Genomic DNA, 24,282 nt, shown 5'->3' with positions numbered 1-24,282 from the left:
ATTTATCCTATGGAAGGACTCCAGAAGGGAATTTTTAGTGGAAGAAAGGCCGCTGAAGAAGCTGGCAAGCCCAGCGTTTCAGTTGGTAAGCTCTTGCCATGGCTACAATCCTTTGGAGCAATGAAAATATTTGGGCAAAGGGGAACTTCTGTAAAATGTTAGTTTAGGGTAGTTGTGTATATTACTGTTGTGGTTATTGACCTGTTTTTTATACTGCTTAAACAAGATGCAAATGCTTTGCAAAGTCCTGCTGTATCTGATTAAACAAGCTTTCTTACTGTCACACAACTCTGCTTGGCTAGGTGGCTTCTACGGACGATGCTGTGACTCCTTCTGCTGTAACACCTTCGGCTTCTGCAGCCTCATCTCGTCCTTTTATTCCTGTTACGGATGATCCTGGAGCAGCCAGTATAATAGCAGAGACCATGACCAAAACCAAAGAGGTACTGTTTCTGTGCCCCCCCCCCACTGATATATGCTGATTGCATTTCCCTGAAAGTAACTGAATTTGGGTGGTGCTTGAGAGAGTTTATGCAGAACTCTCTCAAGCATGTGCAGGCTGGGTTGTTGGGCAGCCAGGTGCTATAGAATCTGTGCTCCTATGATCATCACAGTAATCTACCTCTTTATGCACTAGTCTATATTTATGCAAAATACCAAATTTTAGTTAATGGCATTCCGTAGACCCTGGAGCAGGCATAGGCAAACTCAGCCCTCCAGATGTTTTGAGACTATAATTCCCATCATCCCTGACCACTGGTCCTGTTAACTAGGCATGATGGGAGTTGTAGTCCCAAAATATCTGGAGGGCCAGGTTTACCTATGCCTGCCCTAGAGGTAAATGCAACTTAGAATTGTTGGGACAATAATGCACTACACCACAATCTAACACAGGCACCCCCAAACTTCAGCCCTCCAGATGTTTTGGACTACAATTCCCATCATCCCTGACCACTGGTCCTGTTAGCTAGGGATCATGGGAGTTGTAGGCCAAAACATCTGGAGGGCCGCAATTTGAGGATGCCTGATCTAACAGTATTACCTGTTTTGGATCCCTGAACTTGTCCCCTCTAAAACCTTCACCATGTCTGTCATTTCTGAAGTGCTAAAAATACACATTTAGCAGGTAGGCTGAAAATAAGCCCTTGAGACCACAGAATCCAGGCCCAGAGATTCGCTTTCAATGATGGGCTTGTCCAGTGCGTGCTTCTGTCTTTAGGCACCTCCTTTAAACTTCTGTGTATTATCTTCACCTGCCTTTTCTTCCATTTTGTTTTGAAGGATGCAGAAAGCCAAAGCAAAGTCTCTGGTCCGGAGCCCCAGTACTTGGATGAGTTCACTGGTCTTCTGGTGCCAGATGACACCCGAGTCATGGTGGACCTCTTGAAGCTGGCCGTGTCCAGCCGCGCTGGAGAGAAGGGCAAGGACGTCCTTTCAGCTGTGCTGTCCGGCATGGGCACCGCTTACCCTCAGGTTGGTCAGAGTGACCTTGGATTTTGTTTCATCGGTTGCCCTATACTTGTAATGCTTCTTAAGTAGACTGACATTCCTAATGTGGTTACTACACAGCTGAGAAGTTAAAGACTGCTGAAAATATCTAGGAACATCAGTGAACATTTATATACACACACACACGTACACACCTGAGATGGCTAAAGATGTTTTCATAGTATTTTTCAGTAGTCCTTGCAATCTGTTAACTGAATTGAGATGAAACTTTAGAACTGGAAAGAAGTTAATTTATTGAACGAGCTGGCAAGATTGAAATTTTGTAGGGCAGGTGCATACATGCATAGCAAGTTGTTGGAGAAACCTGGTCCTTGTCTCCTCTATTTTATTTTATTTTTAAATTATTTACAGTATTCGTAGCCCACTCTTCACTGAATGTTTTCAGTCCCAGAGCAAGGGAACACAGTAATAAAAATAAACTGAAAAAGAATATACAAAATCCCATAAACAGGGCCAATAAACAATGAAACAATTCTGCCATAAGGTAAACAAGCAAAATTGTAACAGCATAAATTAGTATTTCCAATTTAACAAAATAAAGGCCTGAAAGTCAGTAACGGCTGCTGGGTAATGATGTCTGGGTGGATTTGCTGGCCACCCCCATCTCTCTTCAGTGTGATTTATTTATTTAGCGTTTCCTTTATTCTGCACCTTTTTCTTGTTGCCAGCAAATTACTTCTCAGAGGCAGCTTCACTCCTGGACTGAAGCTTACCTCCTACCCAACGCCTCCTTGACATTTAGGCACTGGCATAGCATTGGGGGGGGGCAGGGGGAATGCGGCCCAGGACCCAGAATCTTTTTTTGGGGGGGTTGGCTAGGACCTGGCCAGCAGCAGCAAGGGTTGGGTAAGTGCGCTTCCGCCCCAGGCGCTGGCAGACAGTGCTATGCCCCTGCATTTAGGGACTGTTTCACCTTCCTTTGTACTATAGATCTTGCTTGAAAGAACTATTGCGAATTTTTAAAATTTACATGCCACTTCTGATAGCAACCTTAATGTTTGGTTTTAGCATGCTATCTTTGGAATGCGATTGACCTGCAAAAAGAATGAGGAGCATCTATGTATGCAAAAAATAAATCTTGCGAGATTTGTATTTTCAGGTTGCTGATATGCTGCTGGAGCTGTGCGTTACGGAGCTGGAAGATGTGGCAACAGATTCACAAAGTGGCCGCCTGTCTTCGCAACCGGTGGTGGTGGAAAGTAGTCATCCGTATACAGACGATACTTCTACCAGTGGCACTGTTAAAATACCAGGTACTAAATTCTCATAGGGTATAAACTCATAGGTGGAAATGGATTCTACGCCTTCAGTAAAATTTATACACCAAATGAATATGGGCTACTGAAAAAGTGTGTGGTTTCATGAAGTTTTGTTAAGGTAGTAAATCATGCATGTTTGTAGCTGCTGACGGGGCTTAAATTTCTCTAATGTATATAAACAACAACAACAAAAGCAGTGCAGTTTGTTCTTAAGATTGTGCAAAGATTGCTTGATTATCCCTGGGCACACAGATGTAATGATAGAGGGCAATACTTCCATCATAGTTTCACTAATGTTTTTTTGCAACACAATGGCTTTTATATCTGTTAGGACATAACTGTTTGGTGGATGTTTTAGATTCATTCAGAAGTAGCTGTGTCCATATTTTCCATTGAAATCATAGCATATTTTAGTGAAATAATAATAATAATAATTTTTGTTGCAAGTGCTAGTATGCTTAGCTATACAGCTGAAATTCATGTTTGGAGTTTGGACTATCTCTGTCCTGCCTGGGTGCAACTTAAAGGACCCTTAGTAGCTGATAAGGCTACAGTAAAAGGTACACGCAAACCTAGGAATGCTTTGTACACCAGATGCTTAACCTGCAGGGTTTTAAACTATCCTGTCAGAAAGTTGAAAATCATTTTTATTTTTTTTAAAAGGGGCTTTACTTTTGTGGCTTTCACCCTTTAGGTGCTGAAGGGCTTCGAGTAGAATTTGACCGTCAGTGTTCCACAGAACGACGCCATGACCCACTCACTGTCATGGATGGAGTCAACCGGATAGTTTCTGTCCGATCAGGTAATGAGACAAAATATCAGATTAGCGCTGTGCCAAATGCTTTATTGTTCTTTGTGTTGTATCAGCAAAAAGATGTATTGCAGTTTGGTCTCTTAACAGGGGTGAGAAACCTTTATGTAAGGAGGGTGGTAGGCCTATGGGAAAGCTACATTGGGGACTACAGCTAATGGTAGGCAAAGCCGAGAACCAAAAATGAGCAGACGCACCTCTTCTCTCCCCCATTATCTGTTCTTTCTGACACCCCTTTCTCTTTCTTCGTTGCTGCTTTTCTGACTTCCAGGCAGTTAGCGCTCCAGCTGCCCAACAGGGATACACCTCTATCCTTCCTCTGCAGATGGGATGACATGAGAGCTTGTCTCTGTGCCTGCTGGGTAATTTGCAGCTCCCAAGGGGAAAGTTGGGCGACTGGAAGCACACATCGTTGGCTGCTGTTTCCCAAGGAGCTGGGAGAGTGCCTTTAGGCAACAACACCCAATGCTCGCACTGCACCCAGAGAGAAAGACTGGGTGCAGGGAGCACGTCTTGGTTAGCCCTAGATCCCAAAGCTGCACAGAGTGCATTTGGGCTTTCATCCTTTGCTGCCCTCTCTTATGCGTTCCATCAAAAAGGGTGGCAGTCTGGGCTGGACGCAGTTGGCCACATTCATCACTTGAGCCTCACATTCCTCACTACTGGAATGATAGGTTGATTTTTGGGAAACAATACCTGGAAAACTAATAACATGAAAACAGAAGCATGATCCACAATCAGTTTGATAGATTGTGAGCACTGGAGTTGAATATTTCCACCCAATGCTTCTAGCATGTCCTACTATTTGTATTGATTTCTTTTGGCAGTTTGTACTAGCTTTTAGTTTCTAGTTTCATTCTTCATGCTCTCATTGTGCTTAGTTGGGAAACAAAACAACCGCTTGGATCCGAGGACAGCTTTTAGGCTTTGTAAGGCTGTTTCCTTTGCATCTCCAATGACAGAACCAGTAATAATAGATTCTGGGTTCATATTAATTCTTACTGATCTGCTGCAGATAGAGTCACAGTGCCTCTTTGTTCAACAGCCACATTGTGTTTTAGTAGTAGTAGATACTAGTAGTTATTAGTATTCCCTAGTGAAATTGAATTTTATTGGCAGTGGGTACCATCATTGTGTGTGGTGCTTCAGTAGGTGACATACAGCAAACTAAGCAGCCGTTTGTTAACTCTTTGTCTCATCCAAACTTGTAGGTCGTGAATGGTCTGACTGGTCTAGTGAACTGCGCATTCCAGGCGATGAATTAAAATGGAAATTCATCAGCGATGGCTCTGTGAATGGATGGGGCTGGCGCTTCACAGTTTATCCCATCATGCCGGCGGCCGGTGAATGTTTTAATTGCTTAATTGCACTAGTATATTTGTTCCTTTGTTTTTCACAGGGATCAGAGATAGTTGTGCTAGCAAGCTAAGAAACAACTTAAGCTAGGAGGAAAGAGAGAGCTTAAGTTTGTGTTAAAGAAAATCTGGACTCTAGGTTGAGCTGATAATTGTCTTATTTTTTAAGTTGTAAGGTGCCTCAAAGTGGTTTATTTACATCAGAAGGCCAGGTCTCCAATAAATAGTACAAGCCCAAGTGTTAGATGGAGGAATGGCTAATATTACTCCTCTTTCTGCCCGTAGGTCCCAAAGACCTCCTTTCAGATCGCTGCATTCTTTCTTGCCCATCAATGGATTTGGTAACATGTTTGCTGGATTTCCGTTTGAATTTTGCTTCCAACAGGAGCATAGTTCCTCGCTTGGCAGCCTCGCTGGCAGCATGCGCTCAGCTGAGTGCTCTGGGTAGGTGCAGTTTTGGAAAAGTTTCTGATTTGTATGTTTAATGGATTGCTAGGCCGATCTGCTTATGTTTCTTATGCATTTTTAGCTGCCAGTCACAGAATGTGGGCCTTACAGAGACTGCGGAAGTTGCTAACTACTGAATTTGGCCAATCAATTAACATCAACCGAATACTGGGAGACAATGATGGCGAAGCACGAGCTATGGTAAGAAGCTCAGATTTCCAGTAGCAACATGAGTTCTTGAGATTGCTCTAATACCGGCGTAAATTGTAAGACACGAATAGCTCACAGCAACCTTCCTGTCATTAATCAAACATGTAATACCACACCTTCTGGGGCTTTTTAAAGCTCTAGCAATGCTTTGAGTAATGTTTCGCTTGTCTTTTGGATACTTAACTGATGGTTTTCACACCATTTAGCAAGCAGCAGTCAGGAGAATTTCCTTCCTTTTGTACAAATCACGATGAATTCTGTGATAGCAGCCACGTAACCGGGGGGGGGGGGGAGATACTATTATTGATATGTTTTATTATATTACTGATATTTATAACCTGCTCTGGGAGCCTTTCCCCCCCTAGAATAGTGTAAAAACACTTTAAACAGGAAACAAAACTTCATTAGAGTTGGTTAGGCAGTACAGTGGTACCTTGACTTACGAAGACGATCCGTTCCGCGGCCATCTTCGTAAGTCGAAGTCTTCGGTTCTCGAAGCGCCCGTTCTGCGCATGCGTGAAGCGCGCTTTCACGCTTCTGCGTATGCGCCGACTGTGCGTGCGGCGAAAAGACTTCCGGGGTTGTTGACTTCGGAAGTCGAAACCTTCGGAAGTTGAGTCGTTCGGTTGTCGAGGTACCACTGTACCAGCAAATATTTTATAGTTACACAGATGAGTTCATTCACCCCATCCTGCCCCCAATCTAGTGACGTTTGGCAGATTAGGTTTACAACTTCTTCATTACAAAAGTGCAACCATTGTCAAGTGGTGCTTAGAAACTAATACTCCTTTATTTATTCTGCTTCTCCCCCCCCACCCTAGAGTTTCACAGGCAGTGCCTTAGCTGCTCTTGTTAAAGGCCTTCCTGAAGCATTGCAGAGGCAGTTTGATTATGAAGATCCCATTGTCAGAGGTGGCAAACAACTTCTCCACAGTCCTTTCTTTAAGGTAGGATGGCATGGGGTACAAACCATAGAAGCCCAGAGTGGGGTCTCCTTAGCATTACTTAAGGGGAAATTTGTCATTACAATCCTAATTATGCTACGTGGATAAAGGGAGAGGGGGGGGGAGAGATGTTCCTACAAGAAAAGAAGAAAGTCGTATCTTTTAAAGAGAATTTTAAAAAATACTTTAACTTGAAGAACAGCCAGCATATTACTGCCTGGTCTGGCTGAAGCCTTGTGCTTTCGAACTATGTTGTTTTTATTTGTAGGTGCTTGTAGCTCTTGCTTGTGACCTGGAATTGGATACCCTTCCCTGCTGTGCAGAGACACACAAATGGGCTTGGTTTAGGAGATACTGCATGGCTTCAAGAGTTGCTGTAGCCCTTGATAAGAGGACACCAATGCCTCGCCTCTTCCTTGATGAGGTACTTGGAGAACTGGTTCAACTTCATGCTAGAGAGAGAGAGAGAGAGTGTGTGTGTGTGTGTGTGTGAGAGAGAGAGAGAGAGAGAGTGTACACACACATCAAAAAATATTATCATGGACAATGGTGCAAGCATGCAGACATTAAAGTATGTGTGCCAAATAAGGCCACCAGGATATATAGTTTGTGACCTTCCAACATTTGGCCTAGTTAACAGCTCCTGCACCCTTTCAGTGGAGATTCCAGTGCTTGATTGGCTATTGATACTGTCAAGGAAAATTCAAACCATGAAGAAAGCTGCACTTACTTTAACCAATCACTAAATGCTACGGTTTATATTGCAGGTGGCCAAGAAAATTCGAGAACTAATGGCAGATAATGAAAACATGGATGTTCTGCACGAGAGCCATGATGTTTTTAAGCGAGAGCAAGATGAACAGCTTGTACAGTGGATGAACAGGTAACCTGAAAACGTTATAGTTTTTGGGTGTGTGTGTGTGTGAGGTGGGGTAAGGGTGTTAAAAGTGTTGGGACTGCATTTCTTCTTTTGAATATATGAAAAGTTTGAGGGAACACGGAATTTCAGCCCATTCACAGGACTTCTCTTCTCAACAGGCGACCGGATGATTGGACGCTTTCTGCTGGAGGCAGTGGAACTATTTATGGCTGGGGCCATAATCACAGAGGACAGCTTGGAGGCATAGAAGGTGCTAAGGTCAAAGTTCCCACTCCATGTGAAGCCCTTGCCACGCTTCGGCCAGTGCAGTTGATTGGTGGAGAGCAGACACTTTTTGCAGTGACTGCTGATGGGAAGGTAAGACTATGTTAATGTCAAGCTGAGCCGTTGACATTGAAATTGTATGTGAAGCGGGAAGGGGACATGCTCAGTGAATGAAAAGAAAGATTTGCAAACTTGTAAAGAAAAACGCTGGCTTATTTGGCAGAGTTTGTTATGTGAGATCAGAGCTGCAAAAGCCAGTATCAAACACAGGAAAGCCCACTAAGTTCCAAACTCTGCAGCAATATTGGCAATTAAGCATGAGGCAAAAGTCACCGCACAATTCGTTTAGAGCTCTAGTTGTATCATGAATATGCAGATTGTATATTGAAAACTCTAAGCTGCTAGAACTATAGTCATAGTTTTTGTTTTGTTTTGTTTTGTTTAGACAGGCCACAAGCCACTAACTGGTGGTTGTGGCAGGGTCTTATGAGGGTGAATGTAGTGCATTTTATCTTTTTATGTTTTTAAATGGTTTTAAGTGTTCAAATTCAGTGCTGTTTTAACAGGGTAACTTACTTATTTGGTTTAAAAATATTTATATTGATTAGTGTGTTTTTAGTTGTACGTGCTTTAATTCACGTGAGCTGCCTTGAGTTCTGTGCTGGGAGAAGGGTGAGGGTGAGGTATAAATAAATAAATGCACCATAAAAGCGGATTCTTGAGAATCACAAAAAGAGGAAAGCAGTTCATAGAACATTAGAGCCATTTCTTTTGTTGCCTGTGCGGTGTGATTGCACATTTTGTGTGATTTAATTCCCTTGCTGTATCAATTAATATTTTTAAAAAAGCAATCAGGTGAAAGACAAAGTTAGCAGTGTAGCAGTGGTGTCGGGGAAGAACCAAATACTCCCATCTATTCCTTACTGTTTCTGTCTGAAACTTGACCATGCAGAAGGGTTTAGTGTGCTCCACAGAGAACCTAAGAATCAGCCCAAAATATGTAGCGTAAGAAGGCTGAGAGCGTCTGCACAACACATAGATAATTTTGTAAACAAATAGCTGCAAAGCTCATCCTTTCCATGTGAATAACAATGCAGGTCTCCATAGAACTGTATTCATGCAAGTAGGACCTACAGCAAAATGTTGCAGTGGGGAATGTCGCTTTTTCAAATTCCCGTCACTCTTGTTTTCTGTCTGCCTCCCACTGCCTACAGTCATTCAGCAGTCTGGGGCCACTGAGTGTGCTCAATTGTTATTGTTTTGGGCGCTTGCTCCCCAGTGGGATGTTGTGCTGTTTTTGCTGCATAAACAACAGCACTCAAAGCTTGAATAGCAGAAACAGAATGAATGATATAACAAACCCATATGATTGACAAAATCCTATCTTCTGTTTAGTTATATGCCACAGGATACGGGGCAGGTGGAAGGCTTGGAATTGGGGGGACAGAGTCTGTTTCTACTCCAACGTTACTAGAGTCCATTCAGCACGTGTTTATAAAGAAAGTTGCTGTTAATTCTGGAGGAAAGCACTGCCTGGCTCTGTCTTCTGAAGGAGAAGTCTATTCCTGGGGAGAGGCAGAGGATGGCAAGCTGGGTCACGGCAACCGAAGGTAATGCAGTAAATTTTTAACTAGAGAATATATTATAAGCACATGGGTGGGAGGCATTGCAGAATCTTAAAACAGAGGAAAATGTGGGCCTCTGTGTGGAACTTTGACTGAATGGACTCCTGCTCCACACAGTCTCTCATGCCCTTTCACAGGATGGGAATAGAATAAAACATTTGCCCTCTGTGTTACGGTCCTCTTATTTGCAGGCAAAACGCTTGTTTAGGGGGTGGTTTATGCTGTGAGATTTTTTCAAGCTATGATTTAATGACTCCTATCGCTGTCAGTTTCTTTGCTATATTTACACTATAAAAATAAGCTGTGTCCTCATTTTCATTTTGTTTTCTTTTTTAGTCCTTGCGACCGTCCTCGAGTCATTGAATCCTTGCGGGGCATAGAGGTTGTCGACATTGCAGCAGGCGGAGCGCACAGTGCATGCATTACTGCCGCAGGGGATCTTTACACGTGGGGCAAGGGAAGATACGGACGACTTGGCCATGGGGATAGTGAGGATCAGCTGAAACCGAAATTGGTGAGATAGTGTCATATAATTCAGTAATTTTTTTAAAAAAAATGGTTACAAATGCCTCCTATTTATTACGGTGGACGATGAAGTTTTTGGATTGGGCTATTCCTCTTGCACAAGACTCAGGCAGGAGCAAAGAATTGTGGGAGGTAGACTGCTTCTCCTCAATTTTTTCCTCCTGCCTGGACGGAGCAGTTCAACATTCCTGGCTCTCACTATTTTACTGTTTTTTGATCAGTTAAGTCTTCTTCTTTTCTGATATTCCCCTTCCTTCCTTCCTTCCTTCCTTCCTTCCTTCCTTCCTTCCTTCCTTCCTTCCTTCCTTCCTTCCTTCCTTCCTTCCTTCCTTCCTCCCTCCCTCCCTCCCTCCCTCCCTCCCTCCCTCCCTCCCTCCCTCCCTCCCTCCCTCCCTCCCTTCCTTCCTTCCTCTTTCCTTCCTTCTTTCTTTCTTTCTTTCTTTCTTTCTTTCTTTCTTTCTTTCTTTCTTTCTTTCTTTCTTTCTTTCTTTCTTTCTTTCTCTGTTACTTTGCATGTATTTTGGCTCCCTTCTGTGTCTTTCCTTACAATTGTCCACCGCTGAGGTAAAATTTAAAACAAAAACAACAACAAAACTTTCCTCCCTACTGTACGTCTTTCACCATCCTGGGTTTATTGATTTCCTCCCATTTCTTATTTCAGTCCCTTTATCGTTTCTTTTATTTATTTTCTTCGTTCCTTCTCCTTCTTTGCCTGCCATTGCCACTTTGGCAGTTAAATGGCCATTTACTTCAACGAAAAGCCTGCTGGCTTTTAGGTGTGTGGGAACTTCAGCCCTGTGCTCAGCACTTTGGGGAATAATGCATCTTCTAGGCTCCCTTTGGTCGCATGCTCCTTTTGCTGTTGGGAATATGCACACACGGCCAAGCCGGATTTTAACTCCTGCACATAGCTGTCAAGTGGGGGTTAAATCCTGCTGTTTGGGCTGCAGGCACCTGCCCCTTGCTGGGAACGGGCAGCTGGAGCCAATGCAGAATTGAACCCTGGCCTCCCACCCGCTCACCAGCTGACATAAGTGACACCAGCTGATTGGCAGGTGGGCGTGGTTTGGTGGGGAAATGGCTTCACAGGTGAAGCTTCCACAGCCCTGGCCTAGTGCAGACAATGAGACTTAACTCCCCTGTGCCTTTCAGGTTTCCTATAGGGTCTATGAAACGTTTCCTTTTTCATAGACAGCAGAGTTTGTTCAATGTCCAAGTCACTGAGGTGGCATGAGGCATATGTGGGGGGAGGGCATCCTTACTTTGATTCATGACATTTTATACAGCTCTTGCTTTGTCTCAGAGAAAGAAAGAATCTCTCCAAGGCACTCCGCTTCATTCAGGGAATTTGGGATTCATCTGAACCTGCTGCATACCCCCAAGATCTATACTTTACACATTTAGTTTACTTGATACAAGTATTCTGGATTATTCATTATTCCTAGAATAAACTCAGGGACCCAGGTGGCGCTGTGGGTTAAACCACAGAGTCTAGGGCTTGCTGATCAGAAGGTCAGCGGTTCGAATCCCTGCAACGGGGGGAGCTCCCGTTGCTTGGTCCCAGCTCCTGCCCACCTAGCAGTTCGAAAGCACATCAAAGTGCAAGTAGATAAATAGGGACCGCTCCGGCGGGAAGGTAAACGGTGTTTCCGTGTGCTGCTCTGGTTCGCCAGAAGCAGCTTTGTCATGCTGGCCACATGACCCGGAAACTGTCTGCGGACAAACGCTGGCTCCCTTGGCCTATAGACCGAGATGAGCACTGCAACCCCAGTGTCGGACACGACTGGACCTGATGGTCAGGGGCCCCTTTACCTTTAGAATAAACTTGCCTTACAAGAAAGACCTAATGATGAGGGGACCTACATAAGTTAGTGTACATCTTGTTTTATTTCTTGCTGCCTAAAGCTCAGGTTATTGAGATTTCTTTACTAAAAAAACCCTCCTTGCCTATCTTCTAGGTGGAAGCACTCCAGGGCTACCGTGTGATTGACATAGCCTGTGGCAGTGGAGATGCACAGACGCTCTGCTTGACGGATGATGATACTGTTTGGTCATGGGGAGATGGAGACTATGGGAAACTTGGGAGAGGGGGCAGTGATGGCTGCAAAGTACCGATGAAGGTATTTTGAGTTTCAAACTTCTGAAATAAGAGAGAAAGAACTTGACAACCTGTAAATAGAACAGATTTTATTTTACGTTTAGCATAAGCTAGCTGAGTTAGGGAATTATATTGAATGCTATGACTTTTATATGTGCTGTTGAGTTAAAAGGATTCCATGAAAATATTTTAATTTTTTTTAGATGCTTTGCTCACATTTCAAAACTTCCTATTCATGTTTGAGTATGAAATTGCCATGCCCTTGATAAAAGGGACCATAACTTTTGCGCCATGGTTAAGAAGCACTCTGCTATATATTACTTTTTAGGTTAGAATGATCCGTTAGCTGTTACAAATCAAAAGTTATGCAAGTGTCTTTAACAGCATGAATTTTGACATACTGACATCCAGTGGGAATTTATTGTTCCACCGGCATAGTTACCAAGATGTTTACTTCCATTTCTTAAACAATACACATAAGAGGAAGTCTTAAGAGAGGCACAATGTCATTTCCATCAGAAAAAACATCTGTACACCAATCTGTTACCATTTCAGCAAATTCTAAGAGACTGCAGAAGTCTCTCGAGGGTTTCATCCTCCTTTTTTTTGGCATTACAATATTTTGTCCCTTTGGCCCTGTACAACCCTCTCTAAAAAGTTTAAATCAAAATTTCAAAATCCAACCTAGCGTCTAGTTAAAGTAGTCACAAAATTTTCCTTGTTTTTGGTATATTTTGCTTGTTATATTCCCACTACTTCAGTAAAGTCAAGCGTATCCTTCTCTTTCCAAATCTCTAATGCACTTCTTGTCAAGTTTATTTGTGAGATTTTACCATGTGCTATCGCCAACCTGTTTGGAGATCTCTTTGGGAGAACAACATTGGCAGTTGTCTCCAGATGTTGATTTCATTTCCTTTAGTTTATTTTTTCTATGGGTGATTGAATAGTACCTCTTTAAAACAAGCCCTCAGGAGAAAATAGTTATCTTAGAGTGGTGAGAATCAGAACATTTAAAATTACAGTGGTGCCTTGCAAGACGAATTTAATTCGTCCCGTGAGTCGCTTCGTATAGCGAAAAATTCGTTTTGCGAAGCGGCTCCCATAGGAACGCATTGAAGTGCGGTTTCCCATAGGGTGCCTTGCAAGACGGGAAAAAAATTCATCTTGCGAGGCACCCTATGGGACCACAAAATTCTTGCGAAGCGCGCCATAGGAAACTTCGTCTTGCGAGTCTTCATTGAAATCGCAAAACGCATTCGTCTTGTGAAAAATTCGTCTTGTGAGGCATTCGTCTAGCAAGGTACCACTGTATTTCTCTTAAGTTACTATAATAAAAACTTATTTTAGTCAGCATTAAAACCATTATCTGACTAAGAATGCTCTGGGCTATGAAGTTATCCTATCCTTTGAGTTATGCTCAAACATTTCTTCCCTAGATCGATTCTCTCACAGGAGTTGGAGTAGTCAAAGTGGAATGTGGCTCACAGTTTTCTGTAGCCCTTACTAAGTCTGGAGCAGTCTATACCTGGTAAGTGAATCAGTGATTGCGGATTAGAAATGTAAAAATTGTTCTTTGTGGTTCTTGGTTTTCTTTCTGCAAAAGTACCATCAGGTTATACTGGTTTTGATTTCACTTAACTTCAATTTTTTAAAAAATGCTATTTTGAAAAGAAAACCTTAAAGAACAAGTGTTACTTTATCTTAAATTTGTTCCCAAGAGATATTGCACTGCAAAGCCATTTTTATTTAATACAACAACTAAGAGGCTTTTGTGAATAACCTATCTAGCATCTTGCTGGTTAATTCTAGGAGAGGAAAATTAAGATCTGAGTGCCCTAATTCACCCAGTCAGGCTAGTCTAACTAAGAATTGCCAATTGATTGAAGAGAAAACAAATGCACTGATTGAAATTTGTGTTGCGATTACAGGGGCAAAGGAGATTACCATCGATTAGGGCATGGATCAGATGATCATGTCCGGAGACCTCGACAGGTCCAGGGGTTGCAAGGAAAGAAAGTCATTGCTATTGCAACTGGCTCTTTACACTGTGTCTGTTGCACTGAAGATGGTATGTAAAAAACAAAACAAAAAAACACACCCCATCCTCTTCCATTCCCCCACCCCCCAATGACTGCTTTTATTTTGAATGTGGAAGGGAGAAAGGAAAAGATGTTCCAATTACGAATAACGAAGCATCTTTGTTGCAAATATGTAATTGTGATATAAGAGAACAGTGTACCTCTGATTAACAGTTGCTACGAGATAAAATGTTGAGGGAGGAAGGACGCCTTCAATTCTTGCTTTGTAGGCTTCCCAGCAACATGCCAGATTTGACTGAGATATTCCTTGATCTGATCCAGTAGGTGCTCTAAGCTCTCAAGGGGGGACCAAAGCAGACATTATCTGGCAAGTTTTGTATCAATATCTTAATGGGTTGGGGTTGGCTTTTTAAATTAAAAGCAGAATTAGGAGGCTGTGACAGGAAAGAGGAGGACGGCTATTTAACAAGCATACATGGGATACTATCTTATACTGATTCAGACCAACTGTCCATGTAGCTCAGTATTGCCCACACAAACTGGCAGGACCTGTCCATGGCTTTTGGGCAGGAATCCCTCCCAAATTTACCTGGAGATGCCAGGGATTGAGTCTAGGAGCTTTTGCATGCAAAGCAGGTGCTCTGCCGCTGAATGGAGGCTCTTCCACAAATAAATGTATGTACTCACATGCACAAATAAATAAGTAATGCAGATGTGGCCCATTTGAACATTTCATGCCCAGATATCTCCCAGATATGCAAACGCCATTATGTTATTCCCACTTGATTAGCACTCTCCCAGCACAATCCACACCTGGGCTCCACGGAGGTAATAAAGTTTTGATTCAGCAGATCTTGTGCTTTCTTGGCTGAGCTGTTATATGTCCCTCACCCCAGCTGAGCCAGAGCTACACCGGGCTATGTCTCTCCCCCCCCCCCCAGTTCAGCAGGGGCTTAGCCACTAGAACAGAAGCTGCAGGAACTTTACACTGGCATAAGTCCCAATAAAGAAGTGCTCTGGGACATGGCAAAGAGAGAAGTACACCTATTCCAAATGTGGTTCAGTTCAGTCATGCAACCTATGACCTTATCATCAAAATTTGGACCCACACTCGCCTGTTGGCTCAGCTGACGGTAGCTCCTAGGGTAAAAGCCTAAGTTACACCAGCTTCCTGTAGTTAGGATTGCTCTGCAAATCCTTTCTCTGCATTCAACTGTTTATTTCAGTTTGTTTTCCACATAGGAATATATTAAGCGCTAAGTAGCTCCGAATTACCTTTTAAAAGATTGTGCTTTTTTTTTAATAATAAAAAAAGTTTGAATGTTGATATTGGTATGTTGAACTGATTTACGTTGTCAGTCTATTATTGTGTCTTTTTATACTGGTCATGATTCAGTGGCGAAATAATGATTTTGATTGTCTTAGGTGAAGTATATACTTGGGGAGATAACGATGAAGGGCAGCTTGGAGATGGAACAACTAATGCTATCCAAAGGCCACGCTTGGTTGCAGCACTTCAGGGTAAAAAAATCAACAGAGTGGCCTGTGGCTCGGCACATACCTTAGCCTGGTCCACCAGCAAGCCTGCTAATGCAGGCAAGCTCCCTACCCAGGTAAAATTATGCCTTTTAAACCATATATTTAAGACAGGTGTGGGGACCCTTTGACTATCCCTTTGTTGCTGAACTGCAATTCCCATCAGCCCCAGCAAGCATGGCCCAATGTCCAGGGATGGGGTGGGCTCAGCAACATCTGGGCAACCAAATATTCCCCACATCTGGTTCAGACTCTTGGGAAAATGTATAAACTGTTAGCACTCAGTGGCTCTATGTTAGTAATTATTGGTCCCATCCCCCCACTTACCCATCGGTAACATCTTCTTAGCGGTTGCCTAGCGTGGTGGTTAAGGCTACACCGAGTATTTTCCTGTTTCAGCTTTTTGGATCAAAAGTAGATTTTCTTTTTAAGTGGTTGAAAACCCTAGGAGTGAGGCGGCACCATGCTGCTACGCCGGTATGAGATGTGGTTTTGTTACACCACTGAGGACAAAGCCATTTGAAAATGAGAGCAGTGCATTGTTGTTCCCAGTCAGGAGCCACATGCCTAACAGGATACAATTGCAGTGCTCCAATAGTCAATCATATTTGGCTTTGTGGCGACTTCACTGAGTAGCAAGTGATGCTGAGGGTAAATGAACTAGTTCAGAATTTTGGAGACATTGGTGAAAACCCACTGAAAGGCTGTGCGTGGGTTGGTTTTTTTTTTTTGATATTGCAATAATAGGTACAGTGAATAGCTTGGGCTCTGCTGTGTGTTTCCTGCAGCCCCTCTTGCGAGTTTTATACCTGTTCACACTGTAAAGCCATGGAAAAACTTCCTGAAAACTTGCATAAATCAAAAGTGAGCTTCTGTCTGCCAATCCAAGCTGCTTTGCAATGACTAATATGATGGGAGGAGCAACATCCGTGCCCTTCGATAGTAAGAAATTAGAAAGGTGCCAGAAGGATGCTTAAATTTTACTACAAGAGCCATGAATATATCAATGAAATATGGGATGGATATTGTGAGGGAGAGCAGAAGGATTGTTTTTTGGTTTTTTAAAAACATGCTGCATTATGCAGCGTAGTAGTAATTTCACTACTTGATCAATTTCACTAATTGATAGGATACATTTTCTGGCCCCTAATGACATTCAAAAATTCCTTCTTGGCTATGCCATGTATAAACCTTTGGAGATAACAAATCTCAAGCAAAGGCAATATCTGGATGTTCAGTAGATAGGCTAGCAAAATTGACTGTGCCTGATATCTCATTTAGCGTATGACTTATTCAGTTCTCATTAAACCCTAACAATGTGCTTGTTCTAGGTTCCTATGGAGTACAACCATCTACAGGAAATTCCTATCATTGCTTTAAGAAACAGATTGCTGCTCCTTCACCACATCTCCGAACTCTTTTGTCCTTGCATTCCCATGTTTGATCTTGAGGGACGCCTTGATGAAACTGGCCAAGGTCCTTCCGTGGGCTTTGATACGTTACGTGGAATTTTGATCTCTCAAGGAAAGGTATCTATCCCAACTTCAACTTCTCCACTAAAAATGACCTTCTAAGAAACGGTGCCCTAAGTTCTCTTCAGACCCAATTATCTTCTGTATGAACTTCACGGGTGCAGATGCAGGGAATCTAATGACAAAGTTTTTCCCTGTTGCATTTCTGTCCATATCTGCTTAACAGCATTTCACATTTTTACCAGAAAGCGGACTGCATCTTTTCCTCCTGAGCAAGTCAGACGCTAAGGGGAAATTTGCATCTTCAAAATGTGATTGTCATTGCTTTGCTTACTTACTTATGATACATGAAATCATAATTGTAACGGTTGAGGTATCTTGTAGGTGTTCGTGTCCGGAGTCCTGAGACAGGGTGCCTGTAAGGATTCTGAGAAATGAAGTGTTGTTCACATGCTGCTCCTTTTTGTTTTGTTTTCCACTCTCACATGTTGGCTGTTTGGAGATGGAACCCTTGTCGCTATATCTTCTGTCACTGAGTTCCTATCTGCTTGCTCCTTGTTTTTTCCTGACACATGGGGACAGGGACATGGGGACAGTCATTTGTGGCTGCACAGTTGGGATGAGGGCAGTTGTATGGAGCTTCCAATTGAACAATGGGAGTTTGTTTATTTATTTATTTTTTTAAAAAAAACATGTTGCTGCCTCTTTTGCTGACATAATGTTTATGCTGCTTGATAATGGCTGTGGGCTGATCCCAGCGCAAGGAGGTTTCAGTAGCAATGCCAATCCCACCCGGCAAACACAACTCGAAGAATAGGATCGCATTCTCAACACCTTATTTTCTCCTTTTTCTAGGAGGCGGCTTTCAGAAAGGTTGTGCAAGCAACTATGGTGAGAGATCGGCAACATGGGCCTGTGGTAGAACTCAACAGAATTCAGGTCAGAATGCTGTGCTATCTGAGTGCCTTGAATATGAATCTGTTATTGCGCAAAAACTTTGCCAGGCTTTCCAGGGCTTTGTGCTCAGGCAGTAGGCATGGTAGTTGTCATCATAACTGGTTAGAAAAAAAACGGCCCAAAAAGTTATTAGCATTACAAGTGCTCAGTTGGGGGTGTGTGTGTGTGGACTGAGCACTTGTAATGCTAATAACTTTGTGTGTTGCTCTTTTCTAGCTAATTATGACGACAGCCACGTTATGGTCCTTTGGAAAAGCTCCTAGTTGTATATTAAAAAATGTTTTGGCGGCAATAAGACACCTACGCAGATGTGATTCCAACTCCATTTATGTGTGATAAAGGACTGAAATTGTGGCTACCTTATGCCCCATTGATAGGGCTTTATGTACATATACAGCCTGAACTTAATTCATTTTGTTAAAATATTCTCATCTGCTCTTCGTTGTACAACAGGCCCAGAGCAGGGTACACAAAGCATTATGAAATAAAACACCTATAGTAAAATCCCAACAAATATATTCTCAGCCTTAACCAGCTGGCAAATGGCTGGGCCAACAAAGGCTTCGTCAGCTGGTGAAACTGATAAAAATGAAGCCCATCTTTATCAGTGATGCACCTCAGTGGTTGTGAAAGGTAAAGATTGTGCAGATCAGGCTTTCAAAAGTTAGGTTGTCGTGCCGGGGTATCTCCTCAAAAGTGATGTTCAACAGACATGCGGCACCAAGCGGCCTGTGGCAGGTGAATGCAGACCTGATCTTTCACCAAATATAATTTCAGTGTTTGTGAGATGGAACCTTTTCTTCCAAGCCTAATTATGACCTCCTCTTTGAAAATCTCCCCCCTGCAAGGCAATTAGGCTTTTAAGAAAAGCTTCCTTAGTGCCAATAGGAATTTTTTCAACGACTAATTGTTGTATAGGTGTTAATGTGTGTGTGTGTGTGTGTGTGTGTGTGTGTGTGTGTGTGTGTGTTTACAGCTGGGGAAGGTTATCCTTCTACATGCCCCCCAAATCCCCCCCAAGTGCAGCAATTAGATTTGTTTGGAGGAAAACAATGTGCTCCCCACTCCCCCAAAGCTTAATTGTTATACCGGGAGAGGTGAATGTGAGGAAGGGTGATAGAGAATGGAATGGATTGATGGGGATGTGAGAGAGGGGTGGGATGGCTGTGTCCCCTATCACCATTGGCATGCTGCCCCCACAACAGATTTCTTCCGAGGGAATGCAGCCATTTTTTTGTAGGGGTGGGGGTAGGGAAGGGTCCCAACCCTGACTTATAAAGTACTTAACGCATTGAGTTAACATGCTGAAGAGAGTGCTTCTTAACCAATATCCATTGAATGGCTTGGATCTTAAAATATAAGTGAACAAGGGCAAAGCTTGCCATTCCTTCCTCTCCCATGCAGCCATTTTGCTCCCTGAGTTAACTTCTAGAGGTGCGGGGGATGAGGAGTATCCTGGAAAATATGCAGTTGGGTAGACAATAATAATCATAATTTTATTATTTATACCCCGCCCATCTGGCTGGGTTTCTCCAGCCACTCTGGCGGCGGCTTACAGAATATGTTCACAACATGTGATGAGGTGGATCAAGAGGGAGTTGCCCCCAAATCTCATGGGGCTCCTCCCAATTTTGAATGGTTCCTCCCTCTGTCAGCAACCTCTAAAATCTCACGGCAGGGAGGAGCAAATGGGCAAACTTTTCTTCCATGAATTTTCTACTGTTTGTGTAGTATTCTTTACTTATTTGTGAAGTTCATTTGTCGTGTTGGTTTTTAGTGTGCTTGTTCTTTGTTTCTGTTTTTTAAAAGGAAAGCTAACCTGAAAAAGAACCAGGGGAGCCATCAAACAGCCACTCCTGTACTGCGCATCTCTCTGTGTAGCTTTTTTTTTTTTGTTAAAGCCCAGGAGTCGGATATGATTTGAAAAGCACGCTTTCTCTCATCTTTGTACATTTTATTCCCACATGATCTTGGGCTGCCTTTGCTTACATAGCTCGGGAGAACTTCAAATTGCCTTGAGTACTATTAAGGTCCAGGAAACAAACATTTGGGCATCACATGGGGTCACATTGAGGAGGATGTGGGTTAGGAGAAGAACTTCCAGTGACGCGGGAAAGCTGAATGCCAAGCCTCAGGCCAAATCTGCCTTTTCAAAAGAAATTTCTTCAAAGGCTGAATATGAAGTGTTGTTTTAATACACTGACTAAAGCGTAGAAAGGAAGCTTGGCTTGGTTTTGTGATAATGTGGAGCATATTGCCAGGTCTACCTGAATGACAGAGTAGTCTGCCTGCCTGCCTGCCTGCCTGCCTTTGTGGCATAGGGAGGTGTGGGAGGATTGAATTTATGGCCGGGGCATGGTGGGAAATGCCCTAAATTATGCATATGCTGTTAAGTGTAGAGGAATATTTTAACACCAACACTGCATTGGGATTTGGTCTGTCATGAAGTTTAAACATTGTAATAGCCTTACTGTGGTTTTCAAGGAGAGGTCTAAGATATGAGATGGAAAAAGCTTTTTTCCGTAGGAAAACGTGAATGTTCTAAGGAACTGCAGAACACTAAAGATCTCTACCTCTGTCTGTATCCCTCTACAGTTGTACCTTGGTTTTCGAACAGCTTAGTTCTCGAACGTTTTGACTCCTTAATGCCGCAAACCCGGAAGTGACTGTTCTGGCTTGCGAACTATTTTTGGAAGCCAAACGTCCGACAGGGCTTACGCAGCTTCCAATTGGCTGTAGCAGCTTCCTGCAGCCAATCGGAAGCCACACTTTGGTTTCCGAACATTTTGGAAGTCGAACGGACTTCCGGAACGGATTCTGTTTGACTTCCAAGGTACGACTGTATACGTATTGTTGACTCTATCCAGAAGTGATGCTCCTGAATCTTGGGCAGAGGTTTTCAATCCATCTCTGGAGCCATCATTCTTAACTGGGAATGTTGAACCTGGAGTCCAAACAATTGCGGAGCATTTATTACAGTTCAGGGGAAGTTGCAGGATTAAAAAGCAACTCTTGTACTCTCCCAAAAGAAGTTCTAGGGGTTATCACTTCATCGATTCACTACCTCTTTTTGGTCACAATTTCCTCTATGTAGGTGCTGAGCTCTTTGTTATTTTTTTCTATAACATGTATGCTTTCAAAAATTCCTTCTGAAATAAAGTCACTCCTTTGAGATGCACGCACACACAGAGTTTCCACATTACTACAAGTATCCCAGTACTGTTCAATAAGCATTAAGTGTTTGGTCTGTGAAATTTGAATTGTGTGATTAAGGTGTGCTTTCGTTCTTTTTACTATCAGGTAAAGCGTTCCAGAAGTAAAGGAGGTTTGGCTGGCCCAGATGGTACAAAATCTGTTTTTGGACAGATGTGTGCTAAAATGAGCTCCTTCAGCCCAGACAGTCTTCTCCTACCTCATCGTGTTTGGAAAGTCAAATTTGTCGGTAAGTATTTTTTTTTCATATGCCTTAACTTGTGCAGCATTCCCCCCCCTTTTCTTCAATAGTGTGTTTTGCAATAGGAAAGACGAAACGTAAAAAAATGCATGAACAAGTCCCCACCCCACCCCTGGCAATTGTACTAAAATTTTGTAAACTAGTTATCAATCAAAATGATTCCATACTTGTCATACTCAAATAGAAAGCCATGCCAGCTAAACAATAGTTGTAGAAATCAAACTCTCAGCACAAATGTACAGTGCCTTATGAATTGTATTTCACTTTGTACTAATGGTGGGGGGAAATGAATTTCAGATTAAATCTGAAATTAATTTAATTTAGGGCTGAATTCGGATTCTTATAGCCATGTTGAAATCAATTATTCATATTGTAAAGTTTTCCTTTGGTGATTTTATTTAATATGTTGATCTGGTTCATGCAGTGTGGAAAGCTGCATGAAAGTGGAAGAAGCTTTGCTTCCCACCCCCAACCTGCCCTTCTTTCTGCAACCCTGTGTTTAGCTAAACCAAGGTTTGGCTTAGTATGTTGTCCCAAACATCGTGGATAAGTCGTTTCCTCATTAATTATGGGCTATACCCAAGGATTCTTCATAGTTACAGCTTCTTGTTGTTGTTTTGTCTTATGGGAAGCTGTTTGCTAATGAAATAAATAATAACAAACAAATACTTCTGCAACATATGAGCCCTGGTAGGACTAATGTATTTGAAATATGTGACCTGTTCTGTCCCTGGAGATTGGAAGTGAGGCAAAAACAAACAAAAAACAACACATTTGGGAATTACTCATTTGCACTGCATGTAATCCCCACCTGCAACCTGACATAGCTGTAAGTGGCTCTCAAATTAATTTATCCTTAACACTGAAGTTTATTCCGTTTCCTCCCTATTTTTTTCTTTTTCTTTTTGCCTTAGGTGAATCTGTAGATGATTGCGGTGGAGGCTACAGCGAATCAATAGCAGAAATGTGCGAGGAACTTCAGAACGGGCTGACGCCACTTCTGATTGTGACTCCCAATGGACGGGATGAATCGGGAGCAAACAGAGATTGCTTTCTCTTAAACCCTGCAGCAAAGTCTTTGTTGCACATGAACATGTTTCGTTTCCTGGGTAATTGCCACATCGAAAGTGCAACATCTTTATAAAGTCTGTGCAAAGCTTTCATTGAATAACACATACAAACCTCTCTCTTTGTCTTAAAAAAAGGGGTTTTGCTGGGGATCGCCATTCGGACCGGGAGTCCTCTGAGCCTCAACCTTGCAGAACCTGTGTGGAAACAGTTGGCAGGAATGAACTTAACCATTGCTGATCTCAGTGAGGCAAGCATAAACTTATGTTCATCCGTGTAAATATTAGTGAAATGTAAGACCTTTGCTTGGACTGCTTATTACTACAGCTGGGGGGCATATTTATTGCCAGAAGCCTACTCTGTATGTTTCTGCTGGTGGTTCTGCCCCTGGTGCCTTTCTGGGTGGAGAAGATGGTAGCTGCACACCAACTTTTATAACACAAAATGGCTGCCATGGAGAATGTAGGATAGCACAAAATCGGACAACTTTATGCTTACTGTGAAAGGTCAGTTATGCCCTGTTGTTCTGATTATGGAGATCACACAGACACAAAGACAGACACCTGCTGCTGCTGCTGCTGCTGCCTTAACAAGAACAACAGGGAACATTCCTTAGTAACGGGAAATATATACAAGGTGTCCATGCCACTCCCATTTCACAGAAGTTGCTTAAAAAGAACCTGCACATCTTGTCCCATAACTTTCTTTCTAGGAGGACTAAAAGCTCGCTTTTTTAAAAAAAAGAAAATAAAGTTCAGAGTCTGGGGCACCTTTCCAGGGGCACTATGTGGTGCTGGGTTGGCAACCCTTGGTGAACACACATCCACTGTGTCCTCTGGATGTCATTTCTTAGGAAAGAATTTCCTTATGAAATAATTTCTTTTTGTTGATTTTCTATTTTGCTCATCTCTCTCCTATGTGTATTTTCATTCTCCTGTTATACTTAACGGTGGAGCCCAGAATAGCTCTTCTGTAATCTTCAGTACCAACACTTCCCAGGTAGGAATCTTCAGGTGACTCGCAAAAACAGGGCTTTATAACATCTCTGGCTGGTATTTAGAAGTAATTTTCCACTATTTCCTGCGATTCTGCAAACGTGCAGGCTTGCTTACAGAACCATGAATAGCCCATGTTGGATTTAGAAGTATTTTGTGGGAAAGGCTTTACGTGGTGTTTTTTTTTCCGTTTGAAAGGTTGATAAGGATTTCATTCCTGGGCTTATGTACATCCGAGACAATGAAGCTACTTCCGAAGAATTTGAAGCCATGAGCCTGCCTTTCACAGTGCCAAATGCAAGTGGTCAAGACATTCAGCTTAGTTCCAAATACGCCCATATTACACTGGATAATCGTGCGGAGTATGTGCGGCTGGCGATAAACTATAGGTTTGTGGAATACTATTCTCCTGCTTTCCTCCCGTGATCATTTGCATTTCCCCTAGAGCCCTGATCATGGGTTATCACGGGAGAAGTCTGTAGCTCAGTGGCAAAGCCTCCTGTCTTGCATGCAAAGAGACAGAGATTCAGTCACTGCCATCTCCGTGTGGTGCTGAGACACTCCTGCCTGGAATCATGGAGAGCTGCTGTCATTCAGTGTAAATAATGTTCACCTAGGTGGACCATTGATGTGACACAGAGTTTCTCAAATTTGGGTCTCCAGCTCCAGTTCCCACCATCCCTGACCACTGGTCCTGCTAGCTAGGGATGTTGGGAGTTGTAGTCCAAAAACAGTTGGAGACCCAAGTTTGGGAAACCCTGACCTGACCTGATATATAAGGCACCTTCCTATGTTCCTAAAAGCTCTCGGGATCATAGACCAGTTTATTATGAA

General features: G+C 42.7%; 1 protein-coding gene across 5 annotated transcripts in view; it reads left to right on the top strand.

Annotated features, from left to right (window-relative positions):
- The window catches only part of HERC2 (HECT and RLD domain containing E3 ubiquitin protein ligase 2), a 94,496-nt gene that overhangs the window by 65,817 nt on the left and 4,397 nt on the right, over positions 1 to 24,282 (top strand). For all 5 annotated transcript variants that reach the window (XM_035116816.2, XM_035116815.2, XM_035116814.2 and 2 more), the window contains exons 68-90: positions 303 to 443; positions 1,282 to 1,473; positions 2,609 to 2,762; positions 3,463 to 3,570; positions 4,791 to 4,922; positions 5,220 to 5,378; positions 5,464 to 5,582; positions 6,413 to 6,538; positions 6,804 to 6,959; positions 7,303 to 7,418; positions 7,574 to 7,772; positions 9,075 to 9,289; positions 9,641 to 9,818; positions 11,788 to 11,949; positions 13,364 to 13,455; positions 13,856 to 13,995; positions 15,392 to 15,579; positions 16,834 to 17,031; positions 17,830 to 17,913; positions 21,232 to 21,373; positions 22,300 to 22,494; positions 22,591 to 22,703; positions 23,647 to 23,837. In XM_035116816.2, the coding sequence (XP_034972707.1) occupies positions 303 to 443; positions 1,282 to 1,473; positions 2,609 to 2,762; positions 3,463 to 3,570; positions 4,791 to 4,922; positions 5,220 to 5,378; positions 5,464 to 5,582; positions 6,413 to 6,538; positions 6,804 to 6,959; positions 7,303 to 7,418; positions 7,574 to 7,772; positions 9,075 to 9,289; positions 9,641 to 9,818; positions 11,788 to 11,949; positions 13,364 to 13,455; positions 13,856 to 13,995; positions 15,392 to 15,579; positions 16,834 to 17,031; positions 17,830 to 17,913; positions 21,232 to 21,373; positions 22,300 to 22,494; positions 22,591 to 22,703; positions 23,647 to 23,837 (3,500 nt within the window). The remainder of the gene's footprint in view (positions 1 to 302; positions 444 to 1,281; positions 1,474 to 2,608; positions 2,763 to 3,462; positions 3,571 to 4,790; positions 4,923 to 5,219; positions 5,379 to 5,463; positions 5,583 to 6,412; positions 6,539 to 6,803; positions 6,960 to 7,302; positions 7,419 to 7,573; positions 7,773 to 9,074; positions 9,290 to 9,640; positions 9,819 to 11,787; positions 11,950 to 13,363; positions 13,456 to 13,855; positions 13,996 to 15,391; positions 15,580 to 16,833; positions 17,032 to 17,829; positions 17,914 to 21,231; positions 21,374 to 22,299; positions 22,495 to 22,590; positions 22,704 to 23,646; positions 23,838 to 24,282) is intronic.

This window comes from Zootoca vivipara, chromosome 4 (assembly GCF_963506605.1).
Source record: "Zootoca vivipara chromosome 4, rZooViv1.1, whole genome shotgun sequence".
Taxonomy (NCBI): domain Eukaryota; kingdom Metazoa; phylum Chordata; class Lepidosauria; order Squamata; family Lacertidae; genus Zootoca; species Zootoca vivipara.
This window is presented reverse-complemented; position numbering and strand designations above follow the sequence as displayed.